At 39.0% G+C, this 27,340-nt stretch overlaps 2 protein-coding genes across 10 annotated transcripts in view; one reads left to right on the top strand and one right to left on the bottom strand.

Moving 5' to 3' along the window:
* LOC125153533 (zinc finger protein 569) overlaps positions 1–4,990 on the bottom strand; it is a 34,966-nt gene extending 29,976 nt beyond the window's left edge. Inside the window, exons 1-2 of the mRNA XM_047836779.1 lie at positions 4,629–4,990; positions 3,252–3,407 (exon numbers count right to left, since the gene is read on the bottom strand). The gene's annotated coding sequence lies outside the window, so the exon portion shown is untranslated. The remainder of the gene's footprint in view (positions 1–3,251; positions 3,408–4,628) is intronic.
* Positions 4,896–27,340, top strand: part of ZNF570 (zinc finger protein 570) — a 39,132-nt gene continuing 16,687 nt past the window's right edge. The window contains exons 1-5 of one of the 9 annotated variants that reach the window (XM_047836811.1): positions 4,916–4,983; positions 6,690–6,701; positions 14,039–14,122; positions 20,398–20,524; positions 20,850–20,945. In XM_047836811.1, the coding sequence (XP_047692767.1) occupies positions 6,699–6,701; positions 14,039–14,122; positions 20,398–20,524; positions 20,850–20,945 (310 nt within the window). In that variant the 5' untranslated portion in view covers positions 4,916–4,983; positions 6,690–6,698. Of the gene's footprint in view, positions 4,984–5,034; positions 5,345–6,650; positions 6,702–12,243; positions 12,913–12,947; positions 13,312–13,368; positions 13,763–14,038; positions 14,123–20,397; positions 20,525–20,849; positions 20,946–27,340 lie in introns of those variants that run through there. The other 8 variants (XM_047836810.1, XM_047836809.1, XM_047836812.1 and 5 more) reach the window with 8 other exon arrangements.

Here is a 27,340-nt window from a genome sequence, read left to right as displayed (position 1 = left end):
AGCCAGACTTATCAAGAAAAAAAGAGACAGGACCCAAATAAATAAAATCACAAATGAGAGAAGAGAAATAACTAACACCACAGAAATACAAACATGGATGAATAAATGAGCAAACAGAAGATACATTAATAAAACCAAAATAAAAAGTGGGTAATTCTGAATTTTTAAAATTGGAAATAGCAATATGAACTCATGAAGTCCATTCTGTTAAGAATATACTTCCTGCTACAACATTAATGAACACTGAAAACATGCCAACTGAAAGAAGCCCGTCACAAAAGATGATATATTATATGATTTCATTTATACCAAATGTCTGGAAAAGGCAAATTTATAGAGACAGAAAGCTGATTATGGTTGATTACACTGGGATGAAGAAGGGGAATAGGAGACTGATTGCTAATATGTATTTCTTTTAGGAGGGGCAAAAATGTTCTAAAATTACATTATGATGATGGGTATACCTGTGAATATAGTAAAAAAACCAAACATTGAATTGTACACTTTAAATGGATAAAATATTATCAAGCTATTAAAAAATAAAAGAGTGTATTTCCTAGCTCTGTCCACCAAAAAGGAAAAAAAAAAAAAAGTCTAGAAACAATGACCATGCCAATAACAATAAGCACTGCAACGGTGGTCTCAAAATATCATTTCCTAATAAAAGGAACCAGAGCACCATAAAGAAAGGCCTGATTCCATGCCTAAGGCAGGAAATATTCAAAATGATCTTGGAATAACCTTCATACCAGAAATGTAGGACACTATCAAAGACTTCCAGAGATGTGTTAAAAAAAAAAACAAAAAACTTAAAAGACATCTTGAAAAGACAACCAAAGATGGGAAAATTTGAGCTTAACAGAGAAAATAAGCACAATGGTTTGAATTACATCAAATATGCTAAAATCTATGAGTACATAACAGTAAAAATAACAACTCATTGGGAAATGCTAAGGAACCAATTCAATAGCCTGAAAACCTATAAAGGGAAAGAATCAATTTATTCTGCTTTTCCTATAAAAACTTTCTTCAAGGTAACCAAAGGGTTGATGAGGGAAATTTTTTTCTTTACAATATTCCAGCCACTAAATGAAGAAGGAATGCAGAACTCAAACACCATTTATACCAAATATCATTTTGTAACCCCTACTGAAATATAGTTGGTAATCTTCCATGTTTTCTTAAACTGATATAGTGGTAAAAAGAGGGATTGTTCTATTTTGAAAACATTTGACAAGTAAAGGAAAAATATGCCCCCATCTCTCTACCTTACTTCCTCTAATATTTCAACCCAACAGTCCTTCAACCCCATCAGGAACTTCGTTCATTCTACCAATTTTTCACTGTCCCTCACCTCCTTCCTATCCTCACTTTTCTACTTACCTGGCCTAAAATTCAGTCAATCAATATAATTAATTCCTGCCAACTTAGACACCCTTACTTCACATTACTCCTAATTAGTTCATGAAACCAACACTCTGGTTAAATCCAACTCCATCTACCCCTCTATTTCACTCCTCTTCCATTTAAAGCAAAACTTAAAGAATTATCTATAACATGTATCTCCAAACTTTTTTCTCTATTTCTCTCTTTAGCCCCATACTCCACTGAAACTCCTCTTCAGGGTCACCAATGACTTTCATGTTGCTAAAGTCAACATTCCTTTCTCAGTCCTCTTTTCACTTGGCCTATCAGCAGCACTGACACAGTTCTTGTTAACACACATTTTTCCTTTGGTTTCCAGGGTATCAAACTCACTTAGCTTCCCTCCAACCATTCTAGCTAGTCCCTTCCAGTCCTTTTTGCTTGTTCCTTCTCATTTCCCAGGCTTTGTTGGAGTGACCCAGATATAAGTCCTTTACCTCTATCTTTTTCTATCTATCCTACCCTTTAAGTGATCTCATTCAGTCTATTCACTTTAAATATCTACATATTGATAATTCCCAAATTTATGTCTCTAGCCTAGATCTCACATAATTTTTTTAAAAAAATGTTTATTTATTTTTTGAGAGAGAGTGTGCACGTGTGAGCACACAGATATGCATGAGAGCGGCAGTGGGGCAGAGAGAGACAGAGAGAAATCCCAAGCAGCCTCCGTGCTAACCTAACCACTGAGCCACCCAGGCACCCCTCAGATTCTTCTTTTGAACTTCAGACTTGTATATCCCATTGCCAACTTAATATCTCTACTTGAATGTCCAATGGGCATCTCATGCTTCATATACTATATTCCAAACTGAAATCTCACTATCTCCCTTTGCCCCAAGTCAGTTTTTCCTACTTTCTTTCCTTTCTCAGTTAATAACTGTTCTTCAAGTGTGCCAGATTGAAAAATACTGTGTCCTCTTGTCACAGTTATACTCCACATCAGTTCCTTCAGCAAACCCCATCAGCTCTATCTTTAAATTATATCCAATACATGACTACTTGTCACCATTTTTACTACTCTGTTCCAGGTCATGGACATCTCTTCCCTAGATTATTGTAAAGGTTTCCTAAATGGTCTCTTCTGCCCTTGTCCCCCCACCCCCATCCTTCTTCGTATAGTTCCTCATCAGAGCAGCCAAAGTGATACTCTTACATTGTAGGCAAGATAATGTCACTCCCATGATCAAAACTCTCCAACAGCTTCCCACCTCATTCACAGTAAAAGCCAAATCATAATATGGCCCATGTTATGAACTTGATCTACCCTTCTTCCCTCCACTTACCTTTTTTCCTCTCATTTCCCACTAGTCTCCATCTCATTTGCTCTATTTCAGCCATACCAGCCTCTCTGCTGTTAACAGGCAGGTTCCCACCTCAGGACTTTTATAACTGTTGTTCACTCTGCCTGGAATAACCTTCCCTCAGTTACATGCATAAATAGCTCCTTTACTTCCTTCATATCTTTTGTTTTTTACTTTTATTTTGAGAGAGAGAGAGAGCGCACACATGAGCAGGGGAAGGGCAGAGAGAGGGAAAGAGAGGATGCCAAGCAGGCTCTGCAATGCCAGCATGGAGCCTGACTTGGGGCTCGAAATCATGAACCATGAGATCATGACTTTAGCCGAAACTGAGTTGGATGCTTACCTGACTAAGACACCCCGGTGCTCCACTTCCATCATATCTTTATTACCTTTTCAGGATGCCTTCCCTAGCCACCCCATCTAAAACTCGAATTCCCTTCTCTCACTGTATATACCATTCTGTTTTACTTTTTCTCTTAATATTTTTCCCTACTGAATGTATGTTCTACTTAACTCACTTACCTTATTATCTGGTCCACGACAATGTAAGTACCATGACAGCAGAGAGTTTCTCTTTTGTTCAGTGCTATATCCCAAGCATCTAGAATTATTCCTTTCACATAGACAGCATTCAATAAAGGGAGTGCTGATGGATAAATGAATTAGTACCTGAAGAATCTAGAAAATAAATTTGAAAAGAGAATACTGCTTCAGAAAAATATTTTAGAAAACACCTATTTCACAAAGATTTTTAAAATGTAACCAAACTGCAAATTAATAAAATTTTACATCTATGAGGTTAGCAAAGATTACTAATAGTGGATAACCATTGTTATCAAGGGTGTATGAATACAGCAATCTTATACTATGCCAATAATACTGTAAATTATTGGAACCTTACAGGAGAATAATTGGATAGCTTTAAGGAGCCTTTAATAACCACCCACATTTTGACCTATCAGTTCCCCTCCTAGAAGCCTACCTCCTCCCCCAAATTAGTAAGTGCATTATAACATATGACAACTAGTTGTGATAAACACATTGTTCATAATGGCAAGAAACTGGAAAAAACAAATTACCCATCAACAGGGGTAAATGTATTAAACTGTAGAGCATGAAAAACTTTAAAATGACGACATACATTTGTAAATGTTTAAATGGGAAGATATTGTGTATTGTTAAATGACAAAGGCAGGTTACAGAACTGTATGTGTAGTGTGATACCAATTTCTTAGCTATTATGGACATATATAATAATATAGCAATGCATGTATGTATTCACAGAGGAGTGAAAAGATGAGAAGTAAATTTCAACGGTGGCTGGCAGAATTATGAATGTTGTTTTCCATGACCTTTTCTGTATTTTGCGACTTGGGGTGGGGAGTCGGGGGCAAGGAGCATGAAGTTGGTACGCACACAAACAACGAGGCTGATACACAAAAATAAAATTTAACGTAAATAAATACCAAGTGTTGGGGCTATCGATATCTCACATAAAAACACATTTCCAACTACCATAACCAAAGAAATGAGGCACTGATACAAACAGTCGCACAAACCTACACACACAACCGTGCTCTACCTTTCATCCACCGAGTTCATCATTCACTCACGATCCCACAATCACGCACGTTCGCACCCACATTCATACTGAAATGTAAAAGGAAAAGCACACCCACAAAATCCGCTTACACACACGTTCTCACGGCCACACTCAGTCACAAATGTCTGGCAAACAGTTCCATCACGCGCCACTCCCACGGCCGCAGGGAACCACCCGCACCTGCACAGCCCTGCCGGCATCCTCCTCCAGCACGGAGGCACGGGGTCCGCAGGCCCCTACTCCCAACCAGCACAAAGGGTCCAGGGCTCAGAGCGCGAGGCCTCCCGAGGACTCACCAAGGAGCCCGCGGATACAGGCCCAATCCCACAACTCAATGCCGCCCAAGTGGCACAACCCCTGCGGGCTGAGTCGGAGGCTCCTGTAAGGTCAGCGTCGGCTGTGACTGAGGGCAGCACGAGCCTCGGTCCGTTAGACGCCGGACAACACTTCCCAGAGGCCCCCGCGGCTCACGGGGGTGGGGGCGGGCCGGCTTTCTTGTTGGCGAGTAGCGGTAATTAGCGTACCGCTGCGTTTAAGGGCGCCAAGATCTGCCCTGGAGGCTCAACAGTTTTGCTGCAGCTGCTTCACTTGAGCCCGGCACTCCGCTAGGAGCCTGGAAGTGCAACTTGGTGTTGAAAAGAATCTGAAAAGGTTAGCAACTTTTCGGCCGAGGACTACATTTCCCAGAGGCCTTCACGGCCAAGTCTATTTTCTGCGCAAAGCGCCTGCCTTCTTACGGTTGGCTGGGTCGCCGGTTTCCCGGTGTTACGGTGCCTAATACGTGAAGGAAGCTCGGCTGAGTGGGTTTAGTTCCGTCTTGCCCGGGCCCCACACGGACTTCAGCAGGGTGAAGACTGGGAAAAGTCAGGGGCCTGTGGCGGGACGAGATGGACCAGCTTGACCCTCAAGTTCCTGGCAGGCAGAAGAGGGGAGTGGTGTTGTGTCACCGTGTGTGGCAGATTTAGGCCGTGGACCTGGTGGTAGGGCGTCTATGGAGTCCAGAGACTCTCAGGTCCAGTGACTGAGGGTCTTGCGAATTTGCGACCATTTGTATGACAATGGTCGCGTTGTATGTTCTTGTGACCATTTGATTCTGACCCTGCAGTTTTTTCAGATACTGTGTGCTTTTGTCAATTCTTTGTGTGTTTCTGCTTTTCGGACTCGAGCCTGTTACAATATTGAAACTTACAAGGTTCCGTTTATAAACCACAGTCACCAAGATATTAAATGGGAGGAATTTTAAACGTTTGTGAATCCATGTAACTGAAACACCCATGCTTTTTTATTCTGTTACTCCACTACTGCCCTAAAGATTTTTCCTTTTTTTTTCAGCATTTCATATGGTTCAGGCTCTGACTTGAGAAGAAATAAAAAACCATTGACAATGAAAGTTGAATACTCTGCAGTAATTTTGCAGAAGAGACTAAAATGGAGAAAATGCCTCTGAAAACACTAGCCCAATGCTTTTCTGCTATGATAGGCTGGCAATGAGAACAAAATGCTGCAGACTACAGCATGCTAAATATCGGGAACTTGTAGTTGTTGGAGATTATCAGAGAGGCTACTGACTCATAAGCTTACCATGAAGCTATATAAAGCCCGTAGGACTATGGTACCTCTAGGATGTCTTCCTTTCACTAGATGATATTGGGCGCTGTTTCAGAGAGTATGAATTGGTCTGGGAAGGGACAAGAAACTCCCAAACACTACATAAAAGGAACGTGCCCTCCAAATGAGTTTTGTTTGTTTGTCTTTACCAATAGTAAATTTTTTCCTGTCTGCTGTAAGAATTATTTTTGCTTATCATTTTGTTAAGAGATGATAAAAGAACAGAATTGGGTGTTCTATGTCCATCCAGCTTCCTGATTTTTTATACTTGGAGATTTGTCTATCTCCTTTTATTTGTTAACTTTGCCTTATATATTTTGAAGCTCTCTTATTGGATGGTATACATTTTGAGTTGTTTGAATTGTAATAATTTCCTGTTGGATCAGTCCTGTTGGAGTTTACTCTTTATAATAATGGCTTTTTTTTTTTTAATTCTTGGTCTATTTTGATATTACTATAGTTTCACCATCCTTCTTTTGGTTAGTGCATGGTTTATCTCTATCCTTTTGTTTTTAACCTGTTTTATTTTTAAAGCATGTCTCTTATTAAACAGCATTATTTTAAGATCAATAATGACAATCTTAATCTTTAATTTGACATATTTAGTGAATTACATTTAATGTAGTTGGATTTTGGTCTACCACCTTAGAATATATTTTCTTTTTTGGCCTAGCTTTTAATATTAATTTTTTATTTTGAGATAATTCTAGATTTGCATAATTCAGAGATCCTGTGTGCCCTTTATCCAGTTTCCTCCAATGGTAAGTAACATCTTCCAAAATTATATATAGTGTCACAACCTGGATATTTACATTGATACAGTGAAGGCTTAGAATATTTACATCATCACAAAGATAGTTCATGTGTTCTTTTTAACCACACCCACTTCCTTCCTGCCCACAGCCCCCTGTTTAAGGCCCCACAACCCTAATCTGTTCTCCAATCTCTGTAATTTTACCTTTCAAGAATATTATATAAATGGAATGATATAATGTGTAATTTAGGCATTGGCTTTTTCATGCAGCATAATTCCCTGGAGATTCATAAATGTTTTTACATGTGTAAGTAATTCATTTTTATTACCGAGTGGTATTCCATGTGGATATACCACACATCGTTTAGTCAATCACTCACTGAAGAACATGAGTTGTTTCCAACTTTTGGCTGTTATAACAAAGCTGCTGTACACATTCATGTACAGTTTTTTGTGTGAACATAAATTTTCATTTCTTTTAGGTAAACACGTAGGAAGGATTTTAGAAGGAATTTGTCAATGTATACCAAAAGCACAAATGAAAAAAAAAAACTATCTGGGATTTTGATTGAGATTGTGTTGAAAATACAGATCAATCGGGGGAGAAGTGCCATCTTTCAAATGGTGAATCGCATGACCCATGAACATAGTATATATCTCCATTTATTTAGATCTTCATTCATGTCTCTCAGCAATATTTTGTAGTTTTTGACATAAAAGTAATGAAATCTTTTGTCAGATTTACCCCTAAGTATTTCACAGTTTTTGATACTATTTTAAATGGAATTTTTAAAAATTTCACTTTCCAATTGTTCCTTGCCAATTTCTGATTGTACCTTGTATTTCATATAAAAACACAATTGATTTTTGTACCTTGATCTTGGAACCTATTAATTTGCTAAAGTCGCTTAGTGTTTCTACTAGAATTTTGGAGGTTCCATTGGATTTTCTACACTAAATGATTATGTCACCTGTGAAAAAAGACATTGGTACCTTTTCCTATCTGTTGTGAATTGTGATACCCATTTATTTTCCAGTATGCAGGTACCACCCACAAAATTTGGGTGGGGTGTTGAGACTCTTGATGCCATACACACACCAAGAGGGTATGAAAAGTTTTATTACTCACATAATGAAGCTTCCTAGGAAAAGCAGGACAGGCTTCCCAAGAAAGTCTGCAAATGGTTTGCAAGAGGAAGGAAAGGAAACTGGCAGGGAGGGTTTTTTTTTTAAATATTTATTTATTTTCTTGAGAGAGAGAGAGAGCAGGGGAGGGGCAGAGAGACAAGGGGACCAGGGACCTGAAGCAGGCTCTGTGTTTACTGGATTAAGGTTGGTATGATATACTTTGTTTTCCTTTTAATATTTGTAGAATCTGTAGAGATGTCACTTCTCTCATTCCTGATATGGGTAGTTTATGTTATTTCCCTTTACTTCCTCATCAGTCTGGCTAGTTTTATCATATTTATTAATCTCAAAGAACCACTTTTTGGTTCCATTGATTTATTTGTCAGTTTTCTCTTTCACTAATTTCTGCTTTGATCTTCATCATTTCCTTTGTTTTACTTACATTGTGTTTTATTTGCTCTTCTTTTTCTAGTATGTCAAAATGGAAAAGTCATTGATTTGAGACTTTGATTTCTTCTTTGCTAATATAGTATTTGTTTCTATAAATTTCTCCCTGAATACTGCTTCAGTGGCCTTCCATAATTTTTATATAGTTTTCATTTTCTTTTGGTTCAAAATACTTTCTAATTTCCTTTTTGATTTCTTCTTCAACCCATGGGTTATTTTGAAATGTATATGTTTCTGGGGTGCCTTGGTGGCTCAGTTGGTTAAGTGTCTGAATTCTGACTTTGGCTCAGGTCATGATCTTGTGGCTCTTGAGTTTGAGCCCCACATGGGGCTGTCTGCTGCCAGTCAGTACAGAGCCTGCTTTGGTTCTTCTTTCCCCCCTCTCTCTGCCCCCCCTCCCCTGCTTGCATGCTCTCAAAAATAAACATTAAAAATATTTTAATGTATATGTTTCCAAATATTAGAGGATTACCCACATATTTTTCAGTTACTGATTTCTAATTCAGTTTCATTGTGGAAAGAGGCTTGTTTTCTGGTCCAGTATATGTTCTACCTTTGTAAATGCTCCAGGTACACTTGAAAAAAATGAGTATTTTTTTGCTATTTTTGGTTTTGCTCTGTAAATATCAATTAGCTCAATGACAGTGTTTTCCAAATCTTCTGTGTTTTAGCTTATTTACTGAGAGTGGTATTGGAATCTCTGAGATACCACTGTGGATTTTCTCTTTCTTAGTTTTATCAGTTGTTGTTTCATGTATTTTGAAACTATTGTTAGGTGCATTAAACATTTACAATTGTTATTTCCTCTTGATGAGCTGACCACTGTATTATTATGAAATTAACTTTATCCCTATTGTTTGTTCTGAAATCTTCCTTGTAGATATCAATACACCTACTCCAGTTTTCTTTTTTTTAATAGCTTTATTGAGATATAACTCACATGTCATACAATCCACCCATTTAAAGTATACACTTCCATTTGTGGTATGTTACATTATTAAATTTTTATATGACCATAAAATGTATAACACAAAATTTGTCATTTTAAGAATTTTTTTTATGTGTACAATTCAGTGGCATTAAGTATATTCACAGTGTTGTACAATCACCAATACTATCTATTTCCAAAATTGTTATCAACTTATTTTTTTTTTTAACATTCATTTTTGAAAGGCAGAGAGAGACAGAGCGCGAATGGGGGAGGGGCAGAGAGAGGGAGACACAGAAACAGAAGCAGGCTCCAGGCTCCAGGCTGCAGGCTCTGAGCTATCAGCACAGAGCCCGATGTGGGGCTCCAACTCACGGACCATGAGATCATGACCTGAGCCGAAGCCAGCCACTTAACTGACTAAGCCACCCAGGCGCCCCCAAAATTGTTATCAACTTAAATGAAGGCTCTGTAGTCACTAAACACACTAGGCAATCAAGTCTCAATTCCTCCCTCCCCACATCCCCTGGTAACCTCTTATTTTCTTTCTCTATGAATTTGTCTAATCCAAATATTTCATGTAAGCAGAATACAATATTTGTCCTTTGTGTAGGTTCAGTTCACTTTGCATAATTTTTTCAAGATTCATCCATGTAGTACCATATTATCAGAACTTTATTCCTTTTTATGGCTGAATAACATTCCATTGCATATATATACTACATTTTGTTCGTCAATTTATCTGTTGATGGACATGGGTTGTTTCCACCTAGTGGCTATTTTGAATAATGCTATAATGAACATTAGAATACAAGTATCTGTTCAAGTTCTTGCTATCACTGCCTTTGGGAGTGGAATTGCTGGGTCATATGGTAAACTATGCTAAGCTTTTGAAGAATTGCCAAACTTTGTTCTTTAAATTTTTTGTTAATATTTATTCATTTTTGAGAGACAAAGACAGAGCGCAAGTGGAAGAAGGGCAGAGAGTGAGAGGGAGACACAGGCTCTGAGCTGTCAGCACAGAGCCAGACACGGGGCTCCAACCCACAAACTGTGAGATCATGACCTGAGCCCAAATCAAGAGTTGGACGTTTAACTCACTGAGCCACTAAGGTACCCCTGTTTTTCATTTTGGTGAAGTCTGATATATCTCTTTTTTTTTTTTGGTTGCTTGTGCTTTTGGTGTCGCATCTAAGAATCCATTGCCAAATCCAAGGTCATTCCAGCTTTCTCTACACAGCATTAGTATGGTGTGTCTTTTTCCATCCTTGTACCTTTAACCTATTGGTGGAGTTAAATTCAGTTTCTCATAGGCAGTGTATGGTTGAGTCTTGCTTTTTTATCCCCTATGATACTTTGTTGCCTCTTAATTGGATTTTCAGATAAATTATATTTAATCTGATTATTGATACAAACCTTCCGTCTTGCAATTTGTTTCCCATCTGTTTTTTGTTCCTTTCTCTATCTGACTTCTTTTGGATTGAGTGATTTATGATAATTTATGATTCCATTCTATCTCCCTTGTTGGATTATTAGCTATAACTTTTTGTTTTATTAGTTTAGTAGTTGCTATAGGACTTAGAGTATACATCTTTCACTTATAGTGTTTGTTCAAGTGATATTACTTAACACAGAACGGAGGAAACTTCCAATAGTTTATTTCCATTTACTTCTCTTGGTCTTTGTGCAATTGTTGTCATATGATTTACATTCACATCCTAAACTACATTGTTTATATTTTTGTTTAAACAATAATTTATCTTTGGACAAGATTTAAATAATATAAAAAAAGGTCTTACATATTTACCCAGTAGTTATTATCTCTGATGCTCTTCATTCCTTGTGTAGATCCAGATTTTTATTTATTTAAAAAAAATTTTTTTTTTAAATGTGCATGTATTTTTGAGAGAGAGACAGAGTGTGAGCGGGAGAGGGACACAGAGAGAGACAGACAGAATCCGAAGCAAGATCCAGACTCCCAGCTATCAGCACAGAGCCTGAGGTGGGGCTCGAATCCCTGAGCTGCAAGATCATGACCTGAGCCAAAGTCTGATGCTTAACTGACTGAGCAATCCAGGTGCCCCCAGATTTTTGTTTTTAAATGTTTATTTATTTTTGAGAGCGAGCGAGTACAAGTGGGGGAAGGGCAGAAAGAGAGGTGGACAGAGGACCCGAGGCGGGCTTGACGCTGGCAGCAGAGAGCCCGATGCAGGGCTTGAACTCATAAACAGTGAGATCATGACCTGAGCCAAAGTCGGATGCTTAACCAACTGAACCACCCAGGCGTCCCTGGATCCAGATTTCTATTTGTTACTCAATTATACATGTAGGGACCCATGGGTAGCTCAGTTAAGCATCCAACTCTTGGTTTCAGCTCAGGTCATAGTTTCACGGTTCTTGGTTTCACAGTTAGGGGCTCATGGTTTCATGGTTCTGCACTGGTAGCATGGAGTCTGCTTGGGATTCTCTCTCTCTCCCTCTCTCTCTGCCCCTCCCTGCCCTCTCTATCAAAATAAGTAAACATTAAAACAAAATTACACATGTATTAAGCCTCTTGAGGTTACCCTTCTACTCACTTTCTATTTGCTATTTTCATCTTTATTTTTGTATTAATATATTTTTTTTACATTGATTTTTTAGAGACAGAGACAGAGCATGAGCAGGGTTGGGGCAGAGAGAGAAGGAGACACAGAATCTGAAGCAGGCTTCAGGCTCTGAGCACAGAGCCTGTCAGCACAGAGCCTGATGCTGGGCTTGAACCCACACCCATGAGATCATGACCTGAGCCAAAGTCAGATGCTCAACTGACTGAGCCACCCAGAAGCCCCTCTATTTGCTATTTTTAAAAGTTTATTTTGTTTATGTCTATCCCAGCACCTCCAAGAGCATCTGGCACCCACTAGGTGCTTTCTAATTTGATACCACAAGGAAAAATTCCACACACCATCCACATCCACTAGTATAATCCTCAGGATCTGTCCACACACACTATTATATCACACTTCTACTCCACTTTACACCAGGCAGTCCCTTTCTATTATAGCACATTCTCACACACAACACAATCTCACACATGGTCACAGAAAAACAGCATGCCCGCCCCAACACCTAGGGTTTTACACGTACACACAATGACAGAATCAGAGGGTCGTGGCACCACTCACAAAATTAGCCAGGTTACAGAACTTGTTCAAATTTAAACACCATTCTAAGGGAGTATAGAGTCAGATTAAAGTGGTCAGAGTGGTGTGATCAGGGAAGGCATTTTTGGAGATGTGACATTTGTATCTGAATGGACAGAATAAGAGAACTTGGAAGACACCCTCTAGAAGAGCCATTTTAGGAAGGGAGGACACATTCACACCCATCATCACCAAATCACAAATACTTTATACCCCGACCCCTTCCCTCCGATCTTCGAGGTAACCATTTCCGAAGCTGAAACGCTCTAGGGAAGTCGGGACCTGCGCACTCTACTCCCTGCCCTCCCTGTCCCACACACTTTTTCGGGTACCCCAGCACAACTGTAGGTGCTCGCCCCTCCGTTTGTGTGGGCGCGCGCTCCCGAACCGCACCCCCTGCGGCTGCTCCGCGACTCTAAGTTCTGCCCCTGGTTGCTAAGAGAGGTGGACGGAGCACTCGTGTCTGCGCACTTCAATCGTAGGCCATCTAGCTGACACTCTACCCCGTTCCCGTGGCGGACCCAGGCTCCGAAGTGAGATCTGGGCTCCCACTGTAGGGCCAGGAAGAAGTCAGCGTGGGAGGACCCAGGGCAGAGGGGCGGTGTTACGAATCCCCAGCGGAGACGCGCCAGTGTAGTCGGACTCTGCAGCGCCGCTTTTTCTGGTCCGGACTACATTTCCCAGTGGCCCCTGCGATTACTGGGCCGGCGGCCCCTTTGTGTCCTCCGGAGGCCCAGTAGCTTCTTTCCGGGCCCGCGGGGGTGGGTTCCATCAGACTCTTAGGGCAGGAGGTGGGCCGGGGTAGAGATTGCCTGAGCATTCAGGGCGGAGACGGGATCTTCCCGCAGTTACTTCTGCAGGTAGGGAATGGGCTGAGGAATGGCTTGTGGGTCACCCGGTCGTCGGTTTCCGGGCCCTCGGCGTGACTCTAGGTGCGAGATCGTGGTTGGTTGTCATACAGTGTGAGACTGTCATCCGATGTGCCTGTGCACGTCGTATCTGTGACTGTGGGTGCGAGTGAGTCGATAGTTGATGCTACAGAGTGAGACTGTGAGGGGGGTGGGGGGTGGAGGGTATTGTGTCCCCCGTTTGTTCCAGTACCCTCGGCCTCTTTGTGACTGGGGTTGTGAGTGTGAACGTCGGTTGCGATACTCTAGTGTTTGAGACTTCAAGCTTTGGGAGAGCGTGACGGTCGTGGCCGCTGACTGTTCTGTGTCAGCAGACGGTGGTTGGCGCTATAGTTTTTATGAATGAGTATGTGGGGGGACTGATTGAGACTATGAAGCCAGCCAGGTGATGCCGGTGTGCCACCAACTTTCAGAACCACTGGTCTATTGGAGAGGAGAGAGAGTGTGGAGTCAAGAAGACCTTTATTTGATCTTGGTACAGTTAGTAGTTAGTTGTGTGCCTTTATGTAAATGATTACATTCCTCAGAGTCTTTATTTGTAAAAATCGAGAAAATCTACTGTTAAAATAATAAGGAAGTGATTTAGGCATGGGTTAACTTGTATGCAAACAAATTTCTAGGTCTCCAGTATGCTTTCTTTCTATTGGAAGGAAGGGTGTAACAGAGGAAAGAGAAGCCGAAAAATTCTAGGCTGGTGATTCTGGATGCTATAGGGAAATGCTACCTTTTCTTGTTCTTTTCCCCATCTCAGTCATCCAAGGACACTGCCATTTCCCAAGAGAAGAGCCAAGAAGAGGAAAGAATGGCTGTTGGACTTCTTAAAGCCATGTACCAGGTGAGTTGGTGTTTTCTATTTCCTGAATGATTTTCCTGCTCTTCAGATGTCAAAGCAGACATTAACTTTGCTTATGCTGACACTTTACTGGGTAACTAATCTCATGTCACTTATTAAAACTCTCCAGCAGTTGATTCCCACCTCATTCAGGATACATGCTGAAGTCCTTGCCTTGGCCTGCAAGACCATACATAATCTGGTCCCTGACTATCCTTCTGACCTCATTTTGTCACTCTGCAACTCACCTACTCAGTTCTAGCCACACTAGCTAGCTTCCTTGTAGTGAACGGAGTACATTCTTTTTTTTTTTTTTTTTTTTTTTTTTTTGCTGAGTACGTTCTTAACTCATGACCTTGGCACTTGCTATTTCCTCTGCCTGGAATGCTGTTCCCCAAGATACAGACCAACTTCTTCATTAGTCTCTGTCCAAACATTCATTCACTCAACATTGTTTTATTAAGCACTTATTAAGTAAAAGGTCTTAGTCTTTGGTCCTCTATCTTCTTTTCTCTATCTACACTCACTCCTTTGGAGATCTCAGTCTGTCTTATGGCTTTAAATGCCATCTATATGCTGACAACCACCAAATTATATACAGCCCAGTCCTCTCTCCTGAAATCCAGACTTCTATATCCAACCAACTAGACTTAGTATCTTCATTTGGTTATACAGTAGATATGTCAAACTCAAACGTCTCAAACTTGGTGAAACAAGCCACTGTAAGTTTGCGGGCATAGAAGTGACATATCTAACTCTCATTTAATAAAATCACTCTGGCTACTATTGAGAATTAACCGAATGGAACAAGGATAGAAACAGGGAAACCAATTAGGAAACTCTTACATACTTCCTTATCTCAGATGCTCAACTTAAAAGTCTTCCAATCGTGAAGTTCTATTTGTTCTACGTTCAAAATGTATCCAGAGGTTGATGACTTTTACTACCACTGCTGCTTCCATTCTGGTCTGAACTGTTGTCTCCTACCTAGATTACTGCTATAGTCTTCTAACTTTTCTGTCTGCTTCCACCCTTCTTTTAGTCTATTCTCAACAAAGCAGTCAAAGTGATTCTGTTACACATGTTCCGTTATGTGATTCTTGCAGGAATAGAAATAATGGAAAATATAGCAACTCTTTCAAATAATTTAGCTGTAAGGATGTAAGAGAGATGGGTGGTATCTGAAGGATAAACTGGTCAACAAGGTTTTTAATTTGAACTGTAATTTTTAATGTTTATTAGAGAGAGAGTGTACATGTGCAAGTGAGTTGGGGAGGGGTTGAGAGAGAGGAGAGAGAGAATCCCAAACGGACTTCATGTTCAGCATGGAGCGCAGTGTGGGCTTTATCCCATGACCATGGGATCACGACCTGAGCTTAAACCAAGAGTTGGTTACTCAACCAATTGAGCCACCCAGGTGCCCCAACAACAAGGTTTTTTAAAGATGGGTTTATATCTGTATGCTGATGTTCAAGATTCAGTAGAAAGGGAAATTTGAAGATGAAGAGAAGCAAAGAGGGAAGTGACGGAACACTGCTTGAGTAGGTGAGAGGAGCTGAGGTCTAGTGGACAAGTGGAAGGGTTGGCCTTTATTAGGAGAGTGACTGTTCATATAGAGTAGTAATAGGAGCAAGTTAGAGTATGTAGGACAGATGCAGAAATATGTGTAGATGTTGTAGGAGTTTCTGGAAATTCTCTTTGAATAGCTTTCGGTTTTTCTAGTGAAACAGCAAGATCACTAGTAAGGATGAGGAAGGAGATATTGAAGACTTGAGGAGAGAGGAAAACGTATGTAATGGTCATTTAGGAGAGTGGGGAAATGAATGGACTAGAGAAATATATCATATAGGTAGCATTTTGGTCCACTTGAAGTCAGTGTCATGAATTTAAAGTGAGACCAGATAGCATGATTGGTGTGACTTTCTCCAGCAAAGTTCAGCTGTTCAGGGTACAGAAGTAGAGTATTCTGAGAGATGGCTGTGGTTTAACCAGGTGACTAAGGGCAGGGAAACTGAGGGTATATCCATAACAAATGGTTGTGGTAGGAAGTGAGGGAATGTGGGGTTGAGAAACATTGAAAATGCGGTAAGTAGAACGTGATTTGTAGGTTCTAGTGGGGTCAGAGAATTTTCCTAATTGGGGTACTAGAGGGCAAAAATTGGAATATAGGAGGAAGAAGTCAGGGTAGGAGAGTTGAGATTATAGAGGGTTTGCTACTTATTGGTAATGACAAAGTCTGGGGCATGGCAATAGAAGTGAATGACTATACAAGTGTGGAAGACAAGACTACTGGAGGAGAGAAGCGACACAGCTGAGAGCCCTGGATGTTGGGAGGATTATTTATATAGATATTGAAATGACCAAAGATTATATATGATAGGAGTAGTACTGGAGAGAGTGACAGTGAGTCAGGTGCTGAGGTGTTAAAGGAATGACAGACTATTGGTATCTACCAGGAATTGGTAGGTAACTAAAACAGGGATGATAGAGTCTGATTTCATGAATGTTTAAAACTAGGTGGCTTTTAGGTAGGTGGGAGGGGTAATGGTCTAGAAACAAATTTAAGGAGCAAAGAGGTCTCCGGGTGCTGTGGTACAAGGAGTGTGGGAGATAAAACAGTCACCACATGACAGGGCTTCAGGGGAAGTAGTAGGTCCTCTCAGGTGGGAGCCATGTTTCTATGAAGGCAAAAAGGTGAAGGGAACTGTTGACTTTCTTCATACTGGCTTGATTATAATTATGAATGGATTTTGAAACCACATGTATTTGGTTAGAGGTTAAATTTATTTATTTTCATTTATTTATTTATTTATTTATTTATTTAAATTTTTTTTCAACGTTTTTTATTTATTTTTGGGACAGAGAGAGACAGAGCATGAACGGGGGAGGGGCAGAGAGAGAGGGAAACACAGAATCGGAAACAGGCTCCAGGCTCTGAGCCATCAGCCCAGAGCCTGACGCGGGGCTCGAACTCACGGACCGCGAGATCGTGACCTGGCTGAAGTCGGACGCTTAACCGACTGCGCCACCCAGGCGCGCCTATTTATTTTTTTAAATTGCAGTGTAGTTAACTTCCAGTGCTTAGTTTCAGGTGTACAATATAGTGATCCAACAGTTCCGCACATTACTCAGTGCTCATCAAGACAAGTGCACTCCTAATCCCCTTCATCTATTTCACCTACCTCCCACACCTTTCCCCTGGTAACCATCTTTTTGTTTTCTATATTTAAGAATCTGTTTTTCCTTAAGAGACTCTTAAATACAGAGAACAAACTGAGGGTTGCTGGAGGGGTGTTGGGTGGAGGGACAGGCTAAATGAGTGATGGGCATTAAGGAAGGCATTTGTTGGGATGAGCACTGAGTGTTCTATGTAGGTGATAAATCACTGAATTTTACTCCTGAAATCATTATTATACTATATGTTAACTAACTTGGATTAAAATAAAATAAAATAAAATAAAATAAAATAAAATAAAATGTTTTCTGGTTTGTCTTTTTCCCTTTGTTCATTTGCTTTGTTTCTTAAATTTCACATATGAGTGAAATCATATGGTATTTGTCTTTCTCTGACTGGCTTATTTTGCTTAGTATTATACTCTCTAGATCTATCATGTTGCTGCAAATGGCAAGGTTTCATTCCATTTTATGGCTGAATAATATTCCATTGTATATAGAGAGGTCAAATATTTTACGAGATTATTTGTTAGAGGTCAAATATTTGACAGTAATACTTTAAGCTCATTATATTGACATTGTCATTATTTTCATTAAATTTCATCAAAATAATCATTGAGGGGTACCTTCTGGGTGTCTCAGTTGGTTGAGCGTCTATTAATTTCGGCTCAGGTCATGATCCCAGGGTTGTGGGATCGAGCCGTGTTGGGCTCCACGCTGACTGTGGAGCCTGCTTAAGTTTCTCTCCGCCCCCCCTCTCTCGGTCTCTCCACCTCCCTCCCTCCCTCTCTCTCCCACCTCTCTCCCTCTCTCTCTAAAATAAAAAAATAATAAAAAACAGAATCCTTGAAAACATGTATGTCATATATTAAAAATAGTTATACATTTATTATATATATTTATATAAGGTAAGGAAAACGTTTTTGGAAGCATATATGTAACATATGAGGGATGTTATTGTTGGTAGAGCAGAGATGAAGAAACTCACAATCTACTTCATATAATTAAATAAGAAAAAACTTATTGAGTGTTGTAAAATACTTCAATAATTTTTATTCTGTAGACAGTTTAACTATGACAAAATTTTATCAAATGCCCAATAAATATTTTCTTGCCTTGACAGATTCACCTCTTTTAATTTTGTAATATATAGTTACCTATATATAAATGTATGCATACATGCACACAAACACATATGTTAGTTTTCATCAGCAGGTGGTCACATTATAGACATCTAGAAATCCAGAATCCAGCTTAATCACAGCATAGCCCAAGTTTTTAAGAACTTTGCCCAGGCCCTGTAGGTAGAACCAGTATTATAAGCAGAACACCCATTTCTTTGCACAAAATTTTAAGTACTCTGGATTAAAGTATTTGAATTAAAATTTTTCTTTAATTTTATTTTTTTAATTTACATCCAAATTAGTTAGCATATAGTGCAACAATGATTTCAGGAGTAGATTCCTTAATGCCCCTGACCCATTTAATCCATCCCCCCTCCCACAACCCCTCCAATAACCCTCTGTTTGTTCTCCATATTTAAGAGTCTCTTATGTTTTGTCCCCCTCCCTGTTTTTATATTATTTTTGCTTCCCTTCCATTATGTTCATCTGTTTTGTCTCTTAAAGTCCTCATATGAGTGAAGTCATATGATATTTGTCTTTCTCTGTCTAATTTCACTTAGCATAATACCCTCTAGTCCCATCCACATAGTTGCAAATGGCAAGATTTCATTCTTTTTGATTGCCGAGTAATACTCCATTGTATATATATACCACATCTTCTTTATCCATTCATTCATCAATGAACATTTGGGCTCTTTCCATACTTTGGCTATTGTCGTTAGTGCTACTATAAACATTGGGGTGCATGTACCCCTTTGAAACAGCATACCTGTATCCCTTGGATAAATACCTAGTAGAGCAATTGTAGGGTAGTTCTATTTTTAATTTTTTGAGGAACCTCCATACTGTTTTCCAGAGTGGCTGCACCACCTTGCATTCCCACCAGCAATGCAAAAGAGATCCTCTTTCTCCACATCCTCGCCAACATCTGTTGTTGCCTGAGTTGTTAATGTTAGCCATTCTGACAGGTGTGAGGTGGTATCCCATTGTGGTTTTGTTATTTCCCTGATGATGAGTGATGTTGAGCATTTTTTCATGTGTTGGTTGGCCATCTGGATGTCTTCTTTGGAGAAGTGCCTATTCATGTCTTCTGCCCATTTCTTCACTGGATTATTTGTTTTTTGGGTGTTGAGTTTGATAAGTTCTTTATAGATTTTGGGTACTAACCCTTTATCTGATATGTTGTTTGCAAATATCTTCTCCCATTCTATTGGTTGCCTTTTAGTTTTGCTGATTGTTTCCTTCGATAAAAAAAATTTTTTTTAATGTTTATGTATTTTTGAGAGAGAAGGACAGAGTGTGAGCAGGGGAGGGGCAGAGAGAGAGGGAGACACAGAATCCGAAGCAGGCTCCAGGCTCTGAGCTGTCAGCACAGAACCCAATGCAGGGCTCAAACTCATGAACCGTGAAATCATGACCTGAGCCGAAGTCAGACACCTAACTGACTGAGCCACCCAGGCACCCCAAAGTATTTGAATTTTAATGGAACTGGTGATTTTCTCTGCTTGGTCTAGCACAATTTTCAGAGATATAGCAAGCACTTTCTCGTCTCATTTTTGATCCTTTCATAGTTTCTTCAACTTTTCAAACCATTCTTTCATTAATTCAATTTATCCAGCAAATATTTGAATGCCTCGTGTGCCAAATACTCTTCTATAACTAGGGATATAGCAGTGAGCAAAGCAAAAATGTAGTCTACCCTTATGGACTTCACATGTCAGTGGAGGTTGGGGCAGACAATAACAAAATAAGTGCCATGGAGAACAATAAAGGAGGGCTAGGAAATGGGGAACAGGGGTAAGAGTTTGCTATTTTTATACAGAACGATCTGAGAAGTACAAAAGGCCTGAGGGGGAACATGCTTGACATATAGTTGAGGATGTAATATAAAGGAGAGCCCAGTATGCTTGGGGCAGAACAAATAAAGTGAGTATGTTAACAGATGAACTTATTTCACTTCATTTATTGATTTCATTTCAGGAGTTGGTGACCTTCAGAGATGTGGCTGTAGACTTCTCCAGAGAAGAGTGGGATTGTCTAAATTCTTCTCAAAGGCATCTGTACAGTAATGTGATGTTGGAGAATTATAGGATCTTGGTGTCCCTAGGTAAGAATATTTCTTCCAAAATTGAGTTTCTACTCATAAGGGCCTCTTTGCTACCACCATTATGAATCTTTGGATAGCATCCTCAGTGGTTGGCAGAATATCTGTTGCTGTGCCAAAGTAATGGTTTAATATTTGTGGAGTTGCCAGTGGATGGGTCTATTATTAATCTGTGTTGGAAGCTTTAGCTTTCTTGTACTTTGAACACATGTCTTTACACATTTGTCTCCAACTTACTGTAAGCTCCCTCTTCCCCGTTAATCAAAGGATTGGTTATGAGTTCTGGGATATCACAGCATGACCAAATTGTTTCTTTTCATATATGCAGGACTTTGCTTTTCTAAGCCAAGTGTGATATTATTATTGGAACAAGGGAAAGAGCCCTGGATGGTGACAAGAGAGCTGGCCAAAGGCTTGTGCTCAGGTGAGTGAAGAGGAAATAGAAATAGGCAGGCAAAAACCTCTGCAGGTGACAGCTCTGCTGGACATAGAGGTGTCACCCCTTCACTCTTCTTTGGTGGCATGTTTTTGGATGTTCTAGGTTTTACTAGACACTGGGACCTTTTAGAGCATTCTCACAAATTTGTTTTTCTTCCTTTTAATGTTTATTTATTTATTTTGAGAGAGAGGGAGAGAGAGAGCAAGACCCGGGGTTGGGGGGGGGGGGGCGCAGTGGGCAGAGAGAGGGAGAGAGAATCCCAAGTAGGCTCCACCCTGTCAGCACAGAGCCTGACAGGGCTTGATCTCGCAAACTGTGAGATCATGGCCTGAGCCAAAATCAAGAGTTGATGTTTAACCAACTGAGCCAGGCACTGCCTGAATTTGTTATTCTTAACTATCTCTCCTTTAATACTTTGCTCTCTCCTTTCTAAGAACTCTTCCAGTCTTCAATCTTTTCCTAACCTGATAAGCTTTTGAACTTTACAGACACCTGTAACTCAAGTGCCATGTTCAGATCTTGACACTTACAGGCAGTAAAATTTTGGGCAAGTTACTTAACCTTTCTATAAAATAGGATAATTCTTTTAAAGTACTTGAAGAGTTCCTGTCTCATACTGTGAACTCAAAGGCTGTTACTTGCTATTGCTGTACTAGTAGTGAATCTCCAAATGCCTCATTTTTCTCTCAGTGGTCAGTTCATTCATTGTTTCATCAACATTTATTGAATTAAATTTTTTTTTACTGTTTATTTTGAGGGGGGGAGGGGCAGAGAGAGATGGACACACAGAATCTGAAGCAGCCTCCAGGCTGTGTGCTATCACCACAGAGCCTGACACAGGGCTGGAACTCACAGACCGTGAGATCATGACCTGAGCTGAAGTCAGATGCTTAACCGACCGAGCCACCCAGGTGCTCCAACATTTACTGAATTTAAAAAAAAAAATTTTTTTTTTTCAACGTTTTATTTATTTTTGGGACAGAGAGAGACAGAGCATGAACGGGGGAGGGGCAGAGAGAGAGGGAGACACAGAATAGGAAACAGGCTCCAGGCTCTGAGCCATCAGCCCAGAGCCTGACACGGAGCTCGAACCCACGGAACGCGAGATCGTGACCTGGCTGAAGTCGGACGCTTAACCGACTGCGCCACCCAGGCGCCCCAACATTTACTGAATTTTTAAACAAAGTACATGCAAGATGTTAGAGCGCTACATATTTGTATAAGTAATCAAACAATTGATAGACTAGTAGCAGAGATACAGTATTAACTATAAATAGCATATTTGAAAAGAAAGCTGGTATAAGGACGATCAGACAAAAAGGTGAGAGGCCAAGGAACCTGGGTAACTGAGAAGATAATGGTCTCTAACAAAAACACAGGTCAGGAACACCTGGGTGGCTCATTTGGTTAAGCATCCAACTTTGGCTCAGGTCATAATCTCACAGCCAGGGAGTTCAAGCCCCGCCTTGGTCTCTGTGCTGACAGCTCAGAACCTGGAGCCTGCTTGAGATTCTGTCTCTCTCTCTCTCTGCCCCAACCCCACTTGTGCTCTGTCTCTGACTCTCAATAAATAAAAAATAGAAATAGAAATAAAAACAAATTAAAAACAACAACAAAAACACAGGTCAGAAGCTAGAAACCATTTCAGAGAGAAGAGACTAAAGAGTTTAGGGTTGTGGCATAGGAAGGATTTTTAGGGGCACCTGGGTGGCTCAGTCTGTTGAGCTTCCAACTATTGGTTTTGGCTGAGGTCATGATCTCTTGGTTTTGTGGGTTTGAGCCCCACATCAGGCTCTGTGCTAGCAGTGAGGAACCTGCTTAGGATTCTCTCCCTCTCTCTCTCCGTCCCTCCCCTGCTCACACTGTCTCCGTCTCTCTTAAATTAAATAAATAAAAACTTAAAAAAAAAGGAAGGATTTTTAGATAGACATAGGAAGCATTAAGGTAAAATGGAGGACTAAAGTTCAAAAGAAAATTAGGGAAATTGTAAACATCTCTTGTCACTACCACTCCCCAACTCACCTCACCCCCCGCTACCTCTCTCCAGTCTTTTATGTCCTTGTTCAGTTTTTTAAGAAAAATATTTGATGTGGAACTGTAGTTTCAAGGAATATATGGTTAAATTTTATTTATTAATTATTATTAAATAAATCACACACACAGGAATGTATATTAATATATGTATATAGCTTAAATATTAATAGAACAAAAACCCAGGTACATACTTCTTAGCTTAAGAAATAGAAAATTGTTGGGGCACCTGACTGGCTCAGTAAAAAAAAAATCTTAAAAAAAAAAAAGAAATAGAAAATTGTCAATGTTATTATAGACTCATGAGGGCCCCTGCCTAATGGTATACTATTCTCCACCTATGATCCATCCCCAACCCTCACTGGAGAAACCATTTTTCTACAATTTTGTTTTCTTTTCTTGCATTTTCTTTCTTTCTTTCTTTCTTTTTCTTTTCTTCTTTTCTTTTTTTTTTTGAAAGAGAGAGAGAGATTGAGACAGAGCATGGGGGAGGGGCAGAGGGAGAACGAGAGAGAGAATTTTAAGCAGGCTCCATGCCCAGCTTGAGCACTATTCAGGGCTTGATTTCACAACTGTGAGATCATGACTTGAGTCGAAATCAAGAATTGGACACTTAACTGACTAAGCCACCCAGGCGCCCCATTCTTGCCTTTTCTTTAGTATACCATATACTCCTAAACAAAATATTATATTTTTGTGTTTTCAACTTTTTACATGTGGAAATTTACATGTAATTCTGACTTTTTTTTAACTCAAAATTATATTCCTGAGATTTATCTGTGTTAATTTTAGTAACTATGGTTTCCTGAATTTTTGTCTGCTCAAATGTAATGTATTCCACCATGTAAACCATAATTTATCCATTGAAGGTCATTTGAGTTGTTTTCATTTTGTGCTATTATAAATGTTAACTGCTGTGAACCTTATACGTGACTATTGGTGTACAAATGCTGGAGTTTGTATAGAGAACATAGTCAGGAATTTACTAAATAATGCTATTTACTTTCCAAAGTGCTTGTATTAATTTACATTTCTCATAGTTGTGTGTGAGATTACTCACTGCTCTATACTCAAAATTGACCAATTAAAATTTTTTTTGCCAATTTGATGAGTGTGAAATATTATCTGCTATACTTGCCATCTGAATTTCTTTGATTACAAAATAAATTGGGCATCTTTTGGATTTGGATTTCCACTTTTGTGAGGTGCCTGCTCAAGTCTTTTGCTCATTTTGGGGAAGGTTGTCTTTTATATATATGCTTGTAGTTTATATTTTTGATTTTGGTATTTTGTTTTAAGTAAACTTTGTATTCTAAAATCATATAGATATTCTCAAATTGTCTTCTAAAGATTTTCCTTTCATATTTAGGGCTTGAATCAATTGAAATTGATTTTTGAGATTGAAGTAAGAATTTAATTTCTGTGCCTTAGTGGAAAACCAAATGTCCTAGAGTTATTGAAGAAATGAGCTCTCTTTGATCATTGTTCAGAATGTTACATGACTTGAGTCAAAATCAAGAATCAAATGCTTAACTGACTAAGCATCTTAATGTATCGGATTATAGTATATTTATGGGTCTGATTTTGAGCTCTATTCCATTTCATTGATCTCTGTTTCCTTATGCCAGTACCACACTTTCTTAATTAAAATACTTTATTATAAGATGGGATATCTGGAGCACCTGCGTGGCTCAGTCAGCTAAGTGTCTGACTCTTGATTTCAGCTCAAGTGGTGATCTTACAATTCGTGGGATGGAGCCCCATGTCTGGCTCTATGCTGAGCATGGAGTCTGCTTGGGATTCTCTCTCTCTCTCTCTCTCTCTCTCTCTCTCTCTCTCTCTCTCTCTCTTTCTCTCTCTCTCTCTCTGTCCCTCCCCTACTCATGTACACTCTCCCTCTCTCTCAAAATAAATAAATAAACATTAAAAAAAAAAAAAGAACAGGATATCTTTTAGGGCAAGTCCCCTACACCTTGTTTTATGTTCTTCAGAATTTCTTCTTTGCCCATTGGCCATCTGAATAGTTTAGAGCCAACTTGTCAATTTCCACCAGAAAACAACAAAAAAAGTGATTGGCTTTTGATTGAAATTTTACTTATACTCTATATCAGTTTTGTAAATTTTTCTATTTGTAAATTTTTTATTCTGTAGTTTATCTCTCCATTTATTTAGGTTTTAAATTTTCCTTTGGTATGTTTTATAATTTTCTTCATAAAGGCCATGCATATCTTCCGTTAGAATAATTCCTAGGCATCTTAATTACTATGTTAAAATATTATATATATATTTTTTTATTTGTTGCTCATGTTTTAAAATGAACTTAACTTTTATACATTGACCTTATATCTAGCAATGCTGCCAAGCTTTCTCATTAATGCTAATAGTTTTTAGATTTCTTTGGATTTTTTTCTATGGGCAGGCTATCTGTGAATCATTTTAAATTCTTATACCTTTAATTTCTTTTTCCTATTGCTCTATCTTAGATCTCCAGTACAGTATGAACTAAAGTAGTGATAGCAGGCATTCTTTTTTTAAAGTTTTTATTTTAATTCTAGTTAGTTAACATATCATGTTGTATAGTTTCAGGTGTACAGTATAATGATTCAAAAATTTCATACCTCACCCGGTGCTCATCACAAGTGCACTGCTTAATCCCCGTCACCTATTTAACCCATCCTCCAACCCCCCCTTACCCCCAGTAACCATCAGTTCTCTGTATTTAAGTCTATTTCTTGGTTTGTCTCTTTTTCTCTCTTTTTTCCTCTTTGCTTGTTTGGTTTCTTAAATTCCACATGAATGAGTTATATGGCATTTGTCTTTGTCTGACTTATTCCACTTAGCATAAGACTATCTAACTCTATCGATGTCATTGCAAATGGTAAGATTTCATTCTTTTTTATGACTGAATAATATTCCGTTGTGTATATATATATATTTATATATATATATATAAACACACACACACACACACACACACACACACATATATATATATATATATATATATATATATATATATATATATGTATATATATACCACATTGTCTTTATCCATTCATCAATCAATGAACATTTGGGCTGCTTCCATAATTTGGTTATTGTGAATAATGCTGCTATAAACATAGGGGTGCATGTATCCTTTTGAATTAGTGTTTTTGTATTCTTGGTAAACACCCAGTAATGCAATTGCTGGACCATAAGGTAGTTCTACATTTAACTTTTTGAGGAAGCTCCATACTGTTTTCCACAGTAGCTGCAACAGTGTGCATTCCCAACAGTGCATGAGGTATCCTTTTTCTCCACATCTTTGCCAACACCTGTTGTTTCTTGTGCTGTTGATTTTAGCCATCCTGACAGGTATAAGAAGTGATATCTCATTGTAGTTTCCATTGCATTTCCCTGATCATGAGTGATGATGAGCATCTTTTTATGTGTCTGTTGGCCACCTGTATATGTTCTTTGGAGAAATGTCTGTTTATGTCTTCTGCCCATTTTTAAAATGGATTATTTGGGGATTGGCTATTGAGTTGTATAAGTCCTTTATATATAATTTTGGATAGTAACCCTTTATCAGATATGTTATTTGCAAATGTTTTTGTGTATGGTGTAATAAAGTGGTCCAGTTTCATTCTTTTGCATGTTGCTCTCCAGTTTTCCTAACACCATTTTTTGAGGTGACTATCTTTTTTCCATTGGATATGCTTTCCTATTGTGTTGAAGATTAGATAACCATATAATTATTGGTTTATTTCTGGGTTTTCTATTCTATTCTGTTGATCTATATGTCTATTTTTGTGCCAGTACCATACTGTTTTTTTTTTTTAAGATTTTATTTTTAAGTAATCTCTACACCACATGTGGAGCTCAAACTCACAACCCCAAGATCAAGAGTCAGTTGGCTCCACCAACTGAGCCAGCCAGGCACCCCTGGCACCATATATGGTTTTTATTATATTACAGCCTTGTAATGTAACTTAAGTCTGGAATTATGATGCCTTCAGCTCTGCTTTGCTTTTTCAAAGTTGCTTTTGCTATTTGGGGTCTTTTCTGGTTCCATATACAAATTTTAGGATTATCTGCTCTTCTTCTGTGAAAAATGTTGTTGTTATTTTGCTACGGATTGCATTAAATGTTTAGATTGCTTTGGGTAGCACAGACACTTAAACAGTATTTGTTCTTCCAGTCCATGAGCATGGAATATCTTTCTGTTTCTTTATGTCATCTTTAGTTTCTTTCATCAGTGTTTTATAGTTTTCAGAATATAGGTCTTTTACCTCTTTGCTTAGGTTTATTCCGATTTATCTTACTGGTTTTGGTACAGTTGTAGTTGGATTGTTTTCTTAATTTCT

This window comes from Prionailurus viverrinus, chromosome E2 (assembly GCF_022837055.1).
Source record: "Prionailurus viverrinus isolate Anna chromosome E2, UM_Priviv_1.0, whole genome shotgun sequence".
In the NCBI taxonomy this organism is placed as follows: domain Eukaryota; kingdom Metazoa; phylum Chordata; class Mammalia; order Carnivora; family Felidae; genus Prionailurus; species Prionailurus viverrinus.
This window is presented reverse-complemented; position numbering and strand designations above follow the sequence as displayed.